This window comes from Pyrus communis, chromosome 17 (assembly GCF_041283825.1).
Source record: "Pyrus communis isolate YQ-2024b chromosome 17, ASM4128382v1, whole genome shotgun sequence".
Classification (NCBI taxonomy): Eukaryota; Viridiplantae; Streptophyta; class Magnoliopsida; order Rosales; family Rosaceae; genus Pyrus; species Pyrus communis.
The window spans coordinates 20,773,891-20,786,443 of NC_142581.1; the positions used below are offsets into that span (position 1 = coordinate 20,773,891).

General features: G+C 35.3%; 2 protein-coding genes across 4 annotated transcripts; one reads left to right on the forward strand and one right to left on the reverse strand.

Moving 5' to 3' along the window:
- Positions 1–4,020: 4,020 nt before the first annotated feature.
- LOC137708498 (auxin-responsive protein IAA1) lies at positions 4,021–5,713 on the forward strand. Its single transcript, XM_068447590.2, has 4 exons — positions 4,021–4,318; positions 4,726–4,907; positions 5,164–5,275; positions 5,386–5,713. The coding sequence occupies exons 1-4, from the start codon at positions 4,095–4,097 to the stop codon at positions 5,483–5,485; spliced, it is 618 nt and encodes a 205-aa protein (XP_068303691.2). The 5' UTR covers positions 4,021–4,094; the 3' UTR covers positions 5,486–5,713.
- A 1,239-nt stretch (positions 5,714–6,952) lies between these two features.
- On the reverse strand, positions 6,953–11,544 carry LOC137707894 (P-loop containing nucleoside triphosphate hydrolases superfamily protein). Of its 3 annotated transcripts, none has more exons than XM_068446829.2 (12): positions 11,240–11,539; positions 9,066–9,451; positions 8,842–8,921; positions 8,707–8,758; positions 8,592–8,633; positions 8,406–8,484; positions 8,297–8,328; positions 8,134–8,202; positions 7,770–7,844; positions 7,533–7,649; positions 7,412–7,462; positions 6,953–7,306 (listed from the first exon to the last, which is right to left on the reverse strand). In XM_068446829.2, the coding sequence occupies exons 1-12, from the start codon at positions 11,469–11,471 to the stop codon at positions 7,163–7,165; spliced, it is 1,359 nt and encodes a 452-aa protein (XP_068302930.2). In that variant the 5' UTR covers positions 11,472–11,539; the 3' UTR covers positions 6,953–7,162. The 3 variants fall into 3 exon arrangements, 2 of the variants coding, with proteins under 2 accessions (XP_068302930.2, XP_068302931.2); XM_068446830.2 differs by having other exon boundaries at positions 9,066–9,500; positions 11,240–11,443; XR_015958439.1 differs by lacking the exons at positions 6,953–7,306; positions 7,412–7,462 and adding an exon at positions 7,930–8,056 and having other exon boundaries at positions 7,587–7,649; positions 11,240–11,544.
- Between the last annotated feature and the right edge of the window lie 1,009 nt (positions 11,545–12,553).

Here is a 12,553-nt window from a genome sequence, read left to right on the forward strand (position 1 = left end):
ACTTAATATTATGATCTAGTAGTATTCCTCTTCACTTGTAAGTGAGAGGTCTTAAGTTCGATTGTCGCTAAAGGCAATTTGACCCACATCATTTCGATAATCATAAAAAGATTAGATTAAATACATATAATGTTCTAAAAGACGTTAGACGTTAGACGGGACCTAAGTGGGGGCCTAGGCGAATTTATGTAAATTTATTTTATATCGTATCAATAAGTTCTTATTTTTACTTTAAAAAGATACGTAATTCTATTGAGAGATAAAAATTGTAAAATAAAACGACATATAAATTATAAAGTATTAAAACATATTGAAAACATGAGGAAAAACCATATAATGAGTTATCATTCGAGTATTCAACAAGTCTCTTATATTTTATTAAAAAAATAAAATACAAAATCAAAGTTATCAATTTTTTATATAAATGAGAGTAGCAACCTAGGCGGGTCTAGATGAGCGTCCGAGCAGGCTAGACGAACGCCTAAGCAAATTTAGACGCATTTTCTTAATTTTTAAATTCCTAATAGTTAATGGGAACGATACACGTTAGGTGGAGATTTTTTAGAATAGTGAATACATATGTTCAAACAAATTATATATAAGCGTTGGATAATATTAGGAATGAGTTTTCACCGACGAAGTAGATTACTGGAAATGGAATGGAAGGCAGAGACAAGAAGTCCGGAAATCCCGGTTAATGACGAAAGGGAGTAACTGATTAGCGACTGTAATCCGCGGGAGAAAGCGTCAGAGACCGACAGACAAACGGGGTCCCATTTGGGTGTGAGGTGGGTCCCATCCCACTGAAAGCTTTTGAGTTTGAGGAATTTGGTGGCACATGGAAAACTAGCACAAAGTTTACGTGTACTCGAATACTGGAGACAAGATGTGGGTCCCAGGCCCTTCTTTTTGAATAAGTATTTTTCGTGATGATTTCAGGATTCGTGTATTTTATTCATTCATGTGCTATTAGAAATTATTTTTTATTATTTAAAATTAAATATAAATAATATTTAATAAAAAATAATTCCGTAATCTATGATAATCAAATACTATTCATAAATCTCCTAAATTCTTACAAAAAAAAAAAAGATCCGAAAGGATCCGGATTCCTTCTTCCCTTCGCTTCACGGCTTCCAGCTTCTAGACTTGCAGATCTAGTAGGTTGATCGAAACTCTACAGTGTTCTACATAGGAAGGAGCATGGATATTTCTTCAACCTAAAATATCTACTCCACGTCACTCAATGTGATGTCATTTTGAGCTAAACATCAATTAGTGTACTCACGCATATGAACTAAATTACTTTATTTATTTTTTTTAACAAACAATATTATTTACATTAAAAGAATTATAAGTGAATTAAACTTCACAATGAATTAGTAATAATGTGATTCAAATTCTTTTTTAGCAAGAATTGAATTTAAACCTTTTACTTACCAATGAAAAAGAATATTACTAGACTGTAATACTAAGTTTTTTTTTTTTTTTTTTTTGCAATTTTAATTAGATAGAGTATCTCAATAAAAACTATAATTATTTATATCCAATTTTATTATAAAAAATGTGGAATATTCTGATTTGACTCCTTAACCTCAATATAAAACAGAGACAACGATAATAGGTTCACTAAACATATACAAACCACATGTTTAGGTTTACTAGCAAGAAAGTTTCATGTGCTTAGGTTCACTAACTAAAGCAGAACAGTAAATCATAAAAAAAAAAAAAAAAAAAAAATATATATATATATATATATATATCTCTATATATATATATATGAAGGCAGGGATCTGGTTTAGGACATGTGATTTATAATGTTGGAGCTATAGAAGTAAATGATAGCATGTTAGGTCGAGTAAGTAAAGTTTAAAATATGAAAATAGAAAACACTTTAAGATCACTCCACTCTCTTTAGATAATGGATTTTTTCGATGCATGCGTATCCTACTCTCATCTCAAAACTCAACCTTAGAAAAACTGTAGGTTTTCTCTTCATTTGTTAGGAAGATTAGGCCATGCACTAAATTAAATATCACACAATCTTGCTAATTTAATTATTAAAAAAAAAAAAAAAAAAACAAGACATAATACTACGTATCACTAAAGAAAACCCCTCTAAACAACGTAAGCTACAAACATATAACTATATTTATTTATTTATTTTGTCGTCGTTAAAATTGTTTTTGCATTTAGAGACTGGATAAATGGATTAATAATGGCAATTTAAAAAATAAAATAAAATTATGTACAGTGCTACATAAACGAATGAATGAATGAAATGAAATCAAGGCCTTCGGCTCTTGCTCTTTACTTTACCAAACAGGCAACCAAAATTAACAAATGGTATGGTATGCTTTTGCATTTATTTTGGAACGTTTCTTCGGTCTCCCACATTTAGTTTATCTTTGAGCCTCCCTAGTTTTTGGATGAGGATCCTCTTCGAATTTTTTTTTGGTGGAGGTCCTAGGGATCCTCACATTATGACTGTTCATCATACATCGTGCGGTCAATTTTCGTCAGATACTATTTATATTTAATTTTAAATAAAAAAAATCAAATGATTTCTAACCGCATGATATATGATAAATAGTTAACATGTGAGGATATCTAGGATTCCCATAATTTGAATCCGAATGGAATCCAAATCCCTAGTTTTCTTGGGAATTCGATCTTCACATGTCTCAAAGAAGAAATGTTTTAATTGAAATATTAACAAGCACAGTGCAAAACAAGACGTTTCTTTGCATGATTGTAAATTATTTTATACTCTTTTCTTCTATCATTGGTTATTTCCATTTTTTATTTTTTATTTTTTTATTTTACAAATACGAATTAGGCGAGATTATCTCTTCGTCACTCTGTTATCTTTACTTTGTGTTTCTTGTTCCAGAATATTCATTTGAAGATTATCATGGGGGTTCCGTAATTATTAGTCTTGGAGACAACTTGACTCAAGACTTTGAAGACAATTTGACGATATTATGGGCTGGACGTCCTTGTTATGAATGAAGTTAGCGGAATTGGTGATAGATAGATTGTAAATTGGATTGGAAAAGCTGTTGATTCAAGTTGATTAAGCCCTAATTTGGTACTGAAGTGATTATGAAAAAAGTGATTATAAAAAAAAACTGGAAGCTTTTTTATGTTTGTAAACATTCAGCTTCAGCTTTTTTTCACAGTTTTGGGTGAAAAAAGCCAAAAACACAAAGCTGCAAAACTCAGCTTTGAAAAACCAGTTTTTTTCACATCTGTTTTATATAAAAGTTTATCAAACACTATAATACTACCTTTTTTTTTCAAAAGCACTTTTACAGAAAAGTTTACCAAATACTATGCTGATTTATTTCACAGCTGTTTATTCTCACAGCACAGCAAAAACAATTTTTTTCAAAGCACAGTAATACCAAACCAGCCCTAAGCTTCCTCTCAAGATATAAGTTGTATGTGTAACGCTCTTTTTTTTTTTAATCTTAAAGTTTTGTCCCAAGTGATTTTTTTTTAAAAAGGTTTTTTTTTTTTACTAAAAACTCACTTCACTTCACTAATATGCAACCCGTCGACAGAGTATCAATATTATGGAAAGCTTTGTGTTCTCATCATAGGTTTGAAGATTTTAGCGTATTTTTTGTTTCTTTATACCGCGTGATACTATTTTCAAATAACATATCTTTTTATAATATAATTTTAATTGCTGAATTTACTTTTGATTTTATACTATTTTATGATGACACGAATAAAACACCTTTCTAGTAAAAAATATTATATATAAATAAAATCAAAGTTAATAAAAAATAAAAATGATGAGACGGATCCACGGTCGGAACTGGACCGACCATGGGGGCCAAGCTTTGAGTTTCAAGCATTGAAAACACCAAACGACACTTTTCCATCCATCACACGCTGCCACGGGGACAAATCACAGCCATTCTTTCCTACCACGTGTCCACTACCCACTGGCCGTATCATTTTGCCGGCCACATTCTCCCTCTCACCATTATATATTGTGCAGGGCAGCAAGAAGCCGGCTAAAATCTTGCTGGTCAATCTATCACATTGAAGCAAAAACCAAAAGCAAAGCAAAAGCTCCCAAAATGGCACCGGAAGTTAAGCAGCAGTCGCCGGCCGGACTGAACTACGACGAGACCAAGCTGACCTTAGGGTTGCCTGGTTCGGGCTCGAAACGTGGATTTTCAGAGACGGTTGATCTTAGTCTTGGGAGCTCAAGCTCATCATCGTCAGGAGCAAGGGTGGAATGTTGTGATCAAGGTTGTGTTGATGATGGTGGGGTCACTACTCATAAGGCTCCAGCTGCAAAGTAAGTTTGTCCAGATTAACTTATTGTACAATTCATTTACATGAAGATTGAAATGCTTTCGATATTCTAAACTGCTCTAATATGACGAAAAAACCAACTTAGATGAAAGGTACGGACGCGCTATCCTGGCCAACTGCCCTGAACTTTCTTTAATATTTTGAGTTGTTTGAGGGGAGGTTTTTTTTTTTTTTTTTCTTTTCTTGATGGCCACATGAATATTGAAATGGGTTTTAAGGATGCTCATATGAAATTACTGTACTATTTACGTGAAAATTTGAAATGGATTTTCTTTGATTGTCAAACTTTTAATGTGTTTGATGGAAAATTTACATGAAAACTGAAAAGTGTTTTCTTTCAATTTTATTATTACAAAGTGTTTTGATGGACATTCTGTGTGAATATTTCAGGGCACAAGTGGTTGGTTGGCCACCGGTGAGAGTTTCAAGGAAGAAGTTGATGAAGAGCTGCAAGTATGTGAAAGTGGCAGTTGATGGAGCTCCATATCTGCGCAAGGTTGATCTTGAGATGTACAATAGCTATCAGCAGCTTTTGGGTGCTCTTGAGGACATGTTTTCCTTCTTAACCATCCGTACGTACCTAACGCGTTATCTCTACTTTCTAAAATTTCTAGAATCCTAGGTTTTTATCTTCATTTTTCGAAAGATCCAACGGTGCAATGTACATCCTAGAACGAACACATGGATGTGCGGTCAAAGATCTAATAGCTAAGGATTCAACGGCCAAGAATCGCGATGCATGCTATACTTTGGTTTTTTATTTTGTTTTTTGTTTTTTAAACCGATGTCCTAGTTTTCGTGTCTCATGGTGTATTACTGTTACCGCAGGTAATTGCTTAAATGAGAGCAAGCTTATGGACCCTGCAAATGGAGTGGAATATGTACCAACTTATGAAGACAGAGATGGGGACTGGATGCTGGTGGGAGATGTACCATGGAAGTAAGATTTCGATCTCTCGTCTAATGTTACCACAAAAATCCGTACATTCACGTAGTCTGAAAATTGTACATATTTACTTAATACTGATCCCTTTTTTATTCTTTGAATAGAATGTTTGTGGAAACATGCAAGCGACTCCGGTTGATGAAAAGCTCGGAGGCGATCGGATTAGCTCCGAGCACGCCCCCGCGATGCAGAAGCACAAATTGAAGGAGGCTCTCTCTTGTTGTTTGGGGAGTTTTGATTAGATTAGATATAAAAAAAAATGACAAAAATAAAGCTTGCATTTTGCCAATTTTGGTATTTAATGCACTTGATGATGGAGGGCTTTCTCCCCAATTTTGGGTTTATCACACTTTTTTCTTCTTTTTTACTTGGATTGTATACTTAATTAGATACACACTAATATCTGTTTAGATTTTTATTTTTGTTTCTGCATATTTTAAGCTTCGATATCGGTTTCTGAGACCATATATTTTGTTTCTTTGTTTATTTTGTTTTTTTTTTTTTTGAGATTAGCATTTAAACTCAATTTAAAATGAGACGAGCGTGGTCAGATTCCTTAGGTTTTTGCATCAAGTTCTCAATGGAATCTGAAAATATAATTCTTGGCAGGAGTTATTATTAGAATTTTGAAAAAGTCATTCACTTCAAACAACTTATAAAAACACAAAGGAAACGTTCGTATAAGGAAATGTGTAGGATGACCATTTTGAAGAAAACTTGTCGCTCTCAGTTTTACCACTTTCGTGGGGATTAAGAGGAAATTTTTCTTCCTGATTTTTCCACTGGACAAAATACGCAAGTTAACACTCATATTTCATTCAACATTATTTGAATCTAGTGTGTTATCCAAACCAAATCAGTTCTAGACAACAAACGAGGCCTAGTTTCTTTAATTTATTCTTAGCGACACAAGATTTTTTTAATTTTTATTTTTTGAAAGAAAGGTAAATTCATTACCAACAAAACATAATTAGATGAAAGAAGGTCCAAGTACGATATACACACATTCAAAATATGGACCACCAAAGGAAAAAGAGGGGAAGCCCAAAATTAGACTTTTGAGCCCAAACAATGGCGTCGGCACGGCGCTTTCCACCCAACGGAAACCAACGTCCCCTGCAAACCTCTGAAATCCAGCCATACACAGCCCCATACATGGGTGAAGAAGACTCCAAATTCCATCAGAGAGCACAACATCGTTGGCCACTGCGCAACGAAAGAAACCAGTGGGAAGAAACGCACTAGCATCTGTGCCATCAAAGACACCCTAAAGGAAGAAGGTGGTGTAAACACCCGAGCCGAAGCTCTGAACACCTTCAGAGAGATCTGCGAGAAATCACATTGTAATTGCAAAAAATTGAATTGAGAATAAGCGGGTGACGAACCGAATTGTTGGATCAATGAAAGATGAAGCCGATTGAAAGAAAGATATGAAGTGGATTAGGGCAAATCGTGTAGGTGGAAGGAGGAGAGAGAAGGGGGGGGGGGTGGAATGAAAATAGGGACTGGGCACAGTGACAGATGCAGAAGGGGTTGTAGGAAAATAACAACCGAACCAGAAGGCAGGGGAAAACAGAAGCTGTCGGAGAGGCAAGGAAAACGGAAGAAGAAAAGGGAGGAGAAGAGGACTAGGGCTGGCGGCTAGACGGAGGATGAGGTAGCGACACAAGATTTTGAACAACCAAGCAGCGAATCCTTTACAAGTTTTATTACCAATTTGCCAAATGGATATTGGCGGGAATTGTAATTGCACAATATTTCTTTACATTGAAATGTTTTTCATTACATGATGCTTCTGTAAGACCAGCCACCCCTACCAAATGACATCTCCAATAAATCAAAATTGGGATTCAATGGATCTCATCTCTCAAACTATTTCACCTAGTTACCAAGGATAGGGTTCCTTCCCTCATCGATTTCCACGATGATGAGGCGCTTTGGGTCCGACCCTTCTGGTCCTTCAGAGTAAAGGGTGGGAAGGTAGGCATTGTACGCTGGCAAGTATCGCGAAACAAAGTCTTTTACCTGCAAAATCGAGCTCTCAGAAAGAAAACATCAGTTTCAGGTTATGGAACCGACTGCAGATTCTGAAGACAGCTTATAAGATACAAATATAGATAGACTGGCAACCTCATCATCGGACATTCCTGGATTCCCTGCCTCTCTCATGGCAATCTCAGCCTGCAAGTTTGGGGCAACACTAGTAAATTAAAAAATCACAGTAGAAAAAAGAACTTAAAGAACAGGTAACCTGCAAACGCCACTGGTAGACACAGCTCGGGTCCTTGATCTTGATAATTATCCATGCTTTAATGAACTTGTACCATGCATCATAATACGCTTCAAGATTTTTATTTACCGTCTCTAGCTGTTTAGTGGAAATTTAAATTTAAGAACCGTCTTTAGTATACTGAAAACCGCTGATGAAGTTTGTGCACAGCACAAGTAATATCAACAAAGCCAATCAAAATATTTTCTGTTTTCTAACCTGTGAATCAACTGCTTTGACAACTTCCATGGGAAGGGGTTTGAAACCAAGCATCCAACCTTCAAAGAGAACAGCCTACATGCCCAGCCAAAACCCAAATAAATTGCAAGGTGAATAATGCTATTCTATAAAAAACCGACCGATACCACCTAATGATTACCTTTGGATTGACCTATTTATTTCCCATCCAAACCCTAATTATTACTTCTGAAAAACACTTCAACATAGCATTTGTCTGCCCCTGATTCTTGATATGTTCAAACATCTATCTTCATACAATCAGGTAGCTATATGGGCGATACAATTTGCATCAACTTAAGCCACTGACTGCGAGATATAACGAAAAATCCTCTTAAAGACTTACTGTAAGTGGCCCTTCAACCTCTGGCCATGTTGAAGGATCAGCCCTGTCGCCTTTTCCACTGTAAGCAGACTGCAACAGGAAACAAGTTATAAAGAGCCACTTTGCACTAAAATCTGGTTTAGAGAAATAATGAAGAAGGAAAGCAATTTTCTCGGTTGTGCACCTTATCATATCGGGGTAGCTTCATCTTCATACCTGAACAATTTTTTATGTGAATAATTATAAAACAGGCATGCTTCTGTAGCATAGGAAAATGAATGATGGAGAATCACCTTCTTTACTTAATTTAGTTAGAGCAGACAATGTTTCAACAGAGAATGGAAGATCGTGACTGCCTGCATTTCCACGTAACTACAGAAACAGAAGAACAAGACAATTGCTAAGAAAACGTTTTCAGCTCCTAGTGAATTACAATGTCAACTATCAGTTGAATTACTTGAAAAGGAATTGATTGCTACCTCTAAAAGTGAATTTCCTGGATTTTCTTCTCTTAGTTTAGCCTACAAATAGTACAATATCCCATTAGAAAACAAAAATATAAAGAAAAATGCAACACAAATCCCCCAAACATACCTGACCCTCTGCCGTCAAATAAAAGTCATCAATGGATATTGAGGCAGACTTCCTGAGAATTGAACATACAGTAAGCAAAACCAAATTCCTTTATTTTTCATGAATAATCTGGAGTATCAGTTGTTCATAGCTAACCTGCCCGTGACTTTGAAAAGATAACCAAGAGCAAAGACAAGTGTAGTCTTTCCACAACCTTGTGGTGCACTGAAACCAATCTGCATCACAGACCAAAAATCAGCACCGCACAATGAAACAAAACGAAAATATAAGAATGGCACAAATGAAATCATTGATGTGGCGACCGCTTATCTTAAAGTACAAAAAATGACGAGGGATAATATGAATAGAAAGTGATGTACCACTAGGGGTGGAATATCATCTCCATCTTTGTACAAAGATCTGTGCTGAGATATCTGATCCTCACACCAAAAAAATACCGGAATATAGTAGTGATACAACCTAACTTTCTGAGGCTCGTTCAGATACAATTCATTGAGCTGAAACAGCCGGCACAGGTGCAACCCATATGACAACCACTTGTCAATGGACTCCGCCACTGCTTCTGGGGTCAGACCCAATTTGTCTATCAAAGGACCTGAGCATATAAATTTAAAAAGGTCCTGCACAGAAGAAACTGCTGCAGGCTTCGTAGGAAACACAGAATACAATGGACCCTCCCCACAATCACTGCTGGCAGAATTGTTGTGACGCATGGTATTGTCTTGCATCCAGGAACATCCACTGCCTGCAAGTAGAATCCCGAACATAGAAAGAGGTGAAGACCAATCATGAACCTGCCGACACCATTACAAATTATTTTGCAGTGACAAAATTTCAATTGCAGCATTCAGACCATTTTGCTTGACCCATTAGTCATAATTCACGACGTAAATCTATCTGCCAACCTAAATCCATATACTATTTATTTTCAACGAACAAAAGTTTCTTTCCTTCTAATTTTGTTAAATCAAAGGAAAATAGTACTCTTCAAAACCAAAATAATAAAAAATTTATTCAGAATGTACTACTAACAAAAGATGGCACACAACCATAATTAGGACCTAGAACTAGTACTGCTGTAAGACTAGTTAACTCTCCCAAATCAGCAATTCAACATACAACTGAACAATAAAATAGACAGTAGTTAGGAGATCTTTAGCTTCAATAAGAAGTGTAGTCATATCCTAGTAAGAATTAAGAAAAGCACACTAGAGTCAGTTGAATAACATGGGTAGGGATCATGAGCACATAATCCACCCCAACTAGCTAACGCATACACCTCAATAATCAGTTAAATCCGAGGAAGAGATGGGAACTTTTTTCAAAATTCAGGTTTCAACCAATGGAAGATATAGAATTTTTATAGGAACGCTTGACACAAAATATGGATAAGTGAGGCGGCAATACAAAAACCCAAGTGCAACTAGTTAAACAAGCTCGTTACCCATTAAACTCCACAAAGAGATAAGAGCAGAACTAATAAGCTCAGAAATATATAAAAGTCCATCCAAAGATACAAACTCTTCAAAAGTTGATATGAGCATATCATGACCGAAATCGAAGGAATCCATCCACAAGGCTTTTAATAAATGATACCTGATCAAACACATTGCAGCAAAATGCTAATATCTTAGACTTACTGTGTTGGAAATTAGACACACTGCACTAAAATGTCAAGGGTAAGCTAGGAAGACCAAAATTTTAAACCAAATTTGCAAACCAAATGATGTGTCACCAATAAGAAATAAACACGTTAATCAACGATTAAGTAATAATCCAATCATCAACAAACACATCATTTGGTTTGTAAATTTGGTTTAAAAAATTTGGTCACCCTAGCATTATCCAAATGCCAATATCTTAGACTTATTGTGTTGGAAACTGGACACACCTTTTCATTGGTGTTGGCTTGCATTCTAATTTTCTTCAATAAACACAGTTTTATTGCAAAAATATCCCAAGTGAAATTTGTTATTTCAAAACTTAAACTGGGCTCAAAATTCTTGTGGAGACTTGGAAAGAGACTTTAAGAAAAGACACAGAGTACTTGAGCTAATGGAAGACAAGGCGCAAAACCGAGCACAGTGGCGTTCTAGTATTCATACAACAGACCTCATTTAGTGGGATAAGGCTTTGTTATTGATGTGTGTCAGTGAAATTAACCTTATGACATGTATGGGCTCCTTTCAGGGTACCCTGGTGTCAGGACGAACACCGGTGGAGTAACCGATTTCTGCCAATCAACCATTCAACAATCCCTTTAAATAACAATGCACTTGTTGATCAATGTTAATTACCCCATCACAAAAGCTAAATAAAACAAAACAACATTATATTGCAAGAATATTTGGTTTTAGTTCTTTATTTGAGAAATTAACAAAGGAGCATCCCATATTCAATTCCAAAAATTGGTAAGTTTTCTTTCACAATCAAAAGCAGAATGATATGAAGGTTACAGGAATCAAATTCACATTGAACAGTAGAAAAAACAGAAGTGAAAAAATGAAATTACATCCGGAAACAGAAAAATTACCAGACTTGGAGAATTGGGAGGGCATTGGAGAGAGCTTGCATGGTGGGTTTGGTCCATTGAGTGAGGAGACAGCTGAGTGGCGATAAGAATGTAATTTACTATTATTAGCGTTGGACTTATTATTATTATAATTATTTAAAATATAAAAAGAATTAATATTGGAATTGGAAGCATAGAGAGATGTTGTGGGCGGCCATGGCTGAGATAAGATGTTCACAGCTGCCATCTTCATCGCTCTCTCTCTCTCTCTCTCTCTCTCTCTCTCTCCTCCTCTCCCTTTCTCTGTTGATTATGTTTTCTAACCAGAAACCAGTGGTTATGTGGAGTGGAAGCGGGCAAGAATTGCTGAAAAAAATCTTGATTCTGCTAAGGTACTAAAACACCCTTATTTATTACTGTTGTCTCTTTCCTTTTAACGAGTGGATTGTCTGCCCTCCCATTTCCATACTCTTACCATACTTTCTTGTAATGTGTGGTTACAGTTAAGTCACATCAACATTTTATATTAATTTTTTATAGAAATAATAAAATAAAAAGTAATAGGAATATAAAATGTTGACGTGGCTTAACCGTGACCATACAAACAGGAAAACATGAAAATGGAAGGGCAGACAATCCACCTCCTTCCTTTAAACATACATCTTCAAATTACTACAATGCACTGTTATTTTTCTTCACTTGTAAACGAGAGATTTTATATTCGATTCCTGCTAAATTAGACCATATTATTACTAGCGTGAGGCAAAACTCAACCCCATCTCCTTTAATGGTAATATCATTTATTAAAATAAAATACATTTAAAAAATTAAAAAAAGAGCAATTAGCAAATTTCTTTTTTTGGACAAAAAACAAACTTCATTAAGATAAAGGGAGAATTACAAATGTTATAGATGGACCAAGTCCAAACAAAACACAATACCCTTAAAAAACAAAAACAGATAAAAGAGTAAAAAGACCCATGTGTTATAAATATGTCAAAGTTAGAGAGATAACCTTTTAATGGTAGGTGCGAGGCAGATGTAAAATCTCACACTAAAACTATAGCACAAGAGGATAACAAATAAATACGGAGGAATAGATGATGTTATTGATATTTCTTTCGTTCTGTCTGTATATTTCTCTGTATCTTTTGATTGCAGTTGAGTGCTCTATTTATAAAGCAACTCGTATTACTACATTTCAAATTTACAACACACTTTTGACAATATGATATCCTGCATTCCCAAAGTCAGTTTTCAATTTGTTATAGGAATTGACTAGGTGTGTGTGTAGTAATAAACAATGCCAATGTTAAAAACCAATCTGTGAGGGCA

Excerpts from the sequence above, each read along its gene's own strand:
- LOC137707894 (XM_068446829.2), bottom strand. The coding sequence starts at position 11,471 with ATGAAGATGGCAGCTGTGAACATCTTATCTCAGCCATGGCCGCCCACA. Across the intron at positions 9,452-11,239 it reads CTCCCAATTCTCCAAGTCTG|GCAGTGGATGTTCCTGGATG; the intron begins GTAATTTTTCTG and ends TTCTACTTGCAG. Across the intron at positions 8,203-8,296 it reads AGCTACCCCGATATGATAAG|TCTGCTTACAGTGGAAAAGG; the intron begins GTGCACAACCGA and ends TTCCTGTTGCAG.
- LOC137708498 (XM_068447590.2), top strand. The coding sequence starts at position 4,095 with ATGGCACCGGAAGTTAAGCAGCAGTCGCCGGCCGGACTGAACTACGAC. Across the intron at positions 4,908-5,163 it reads GTTTTCCTTCTTAACCATCC|GTAATTGCTTAAATGAGAGC; the intron begins GTACGTACCTAA and ends CTGTTACCGCAG. Across the intron at positions 5,276-5,385 it reads GTGGGAGATGTACCATGGAA|AATGTTTGTGGAAACATGCA; the intron begins GTAAGATTTCGA and ends TTCTTTGAATAG.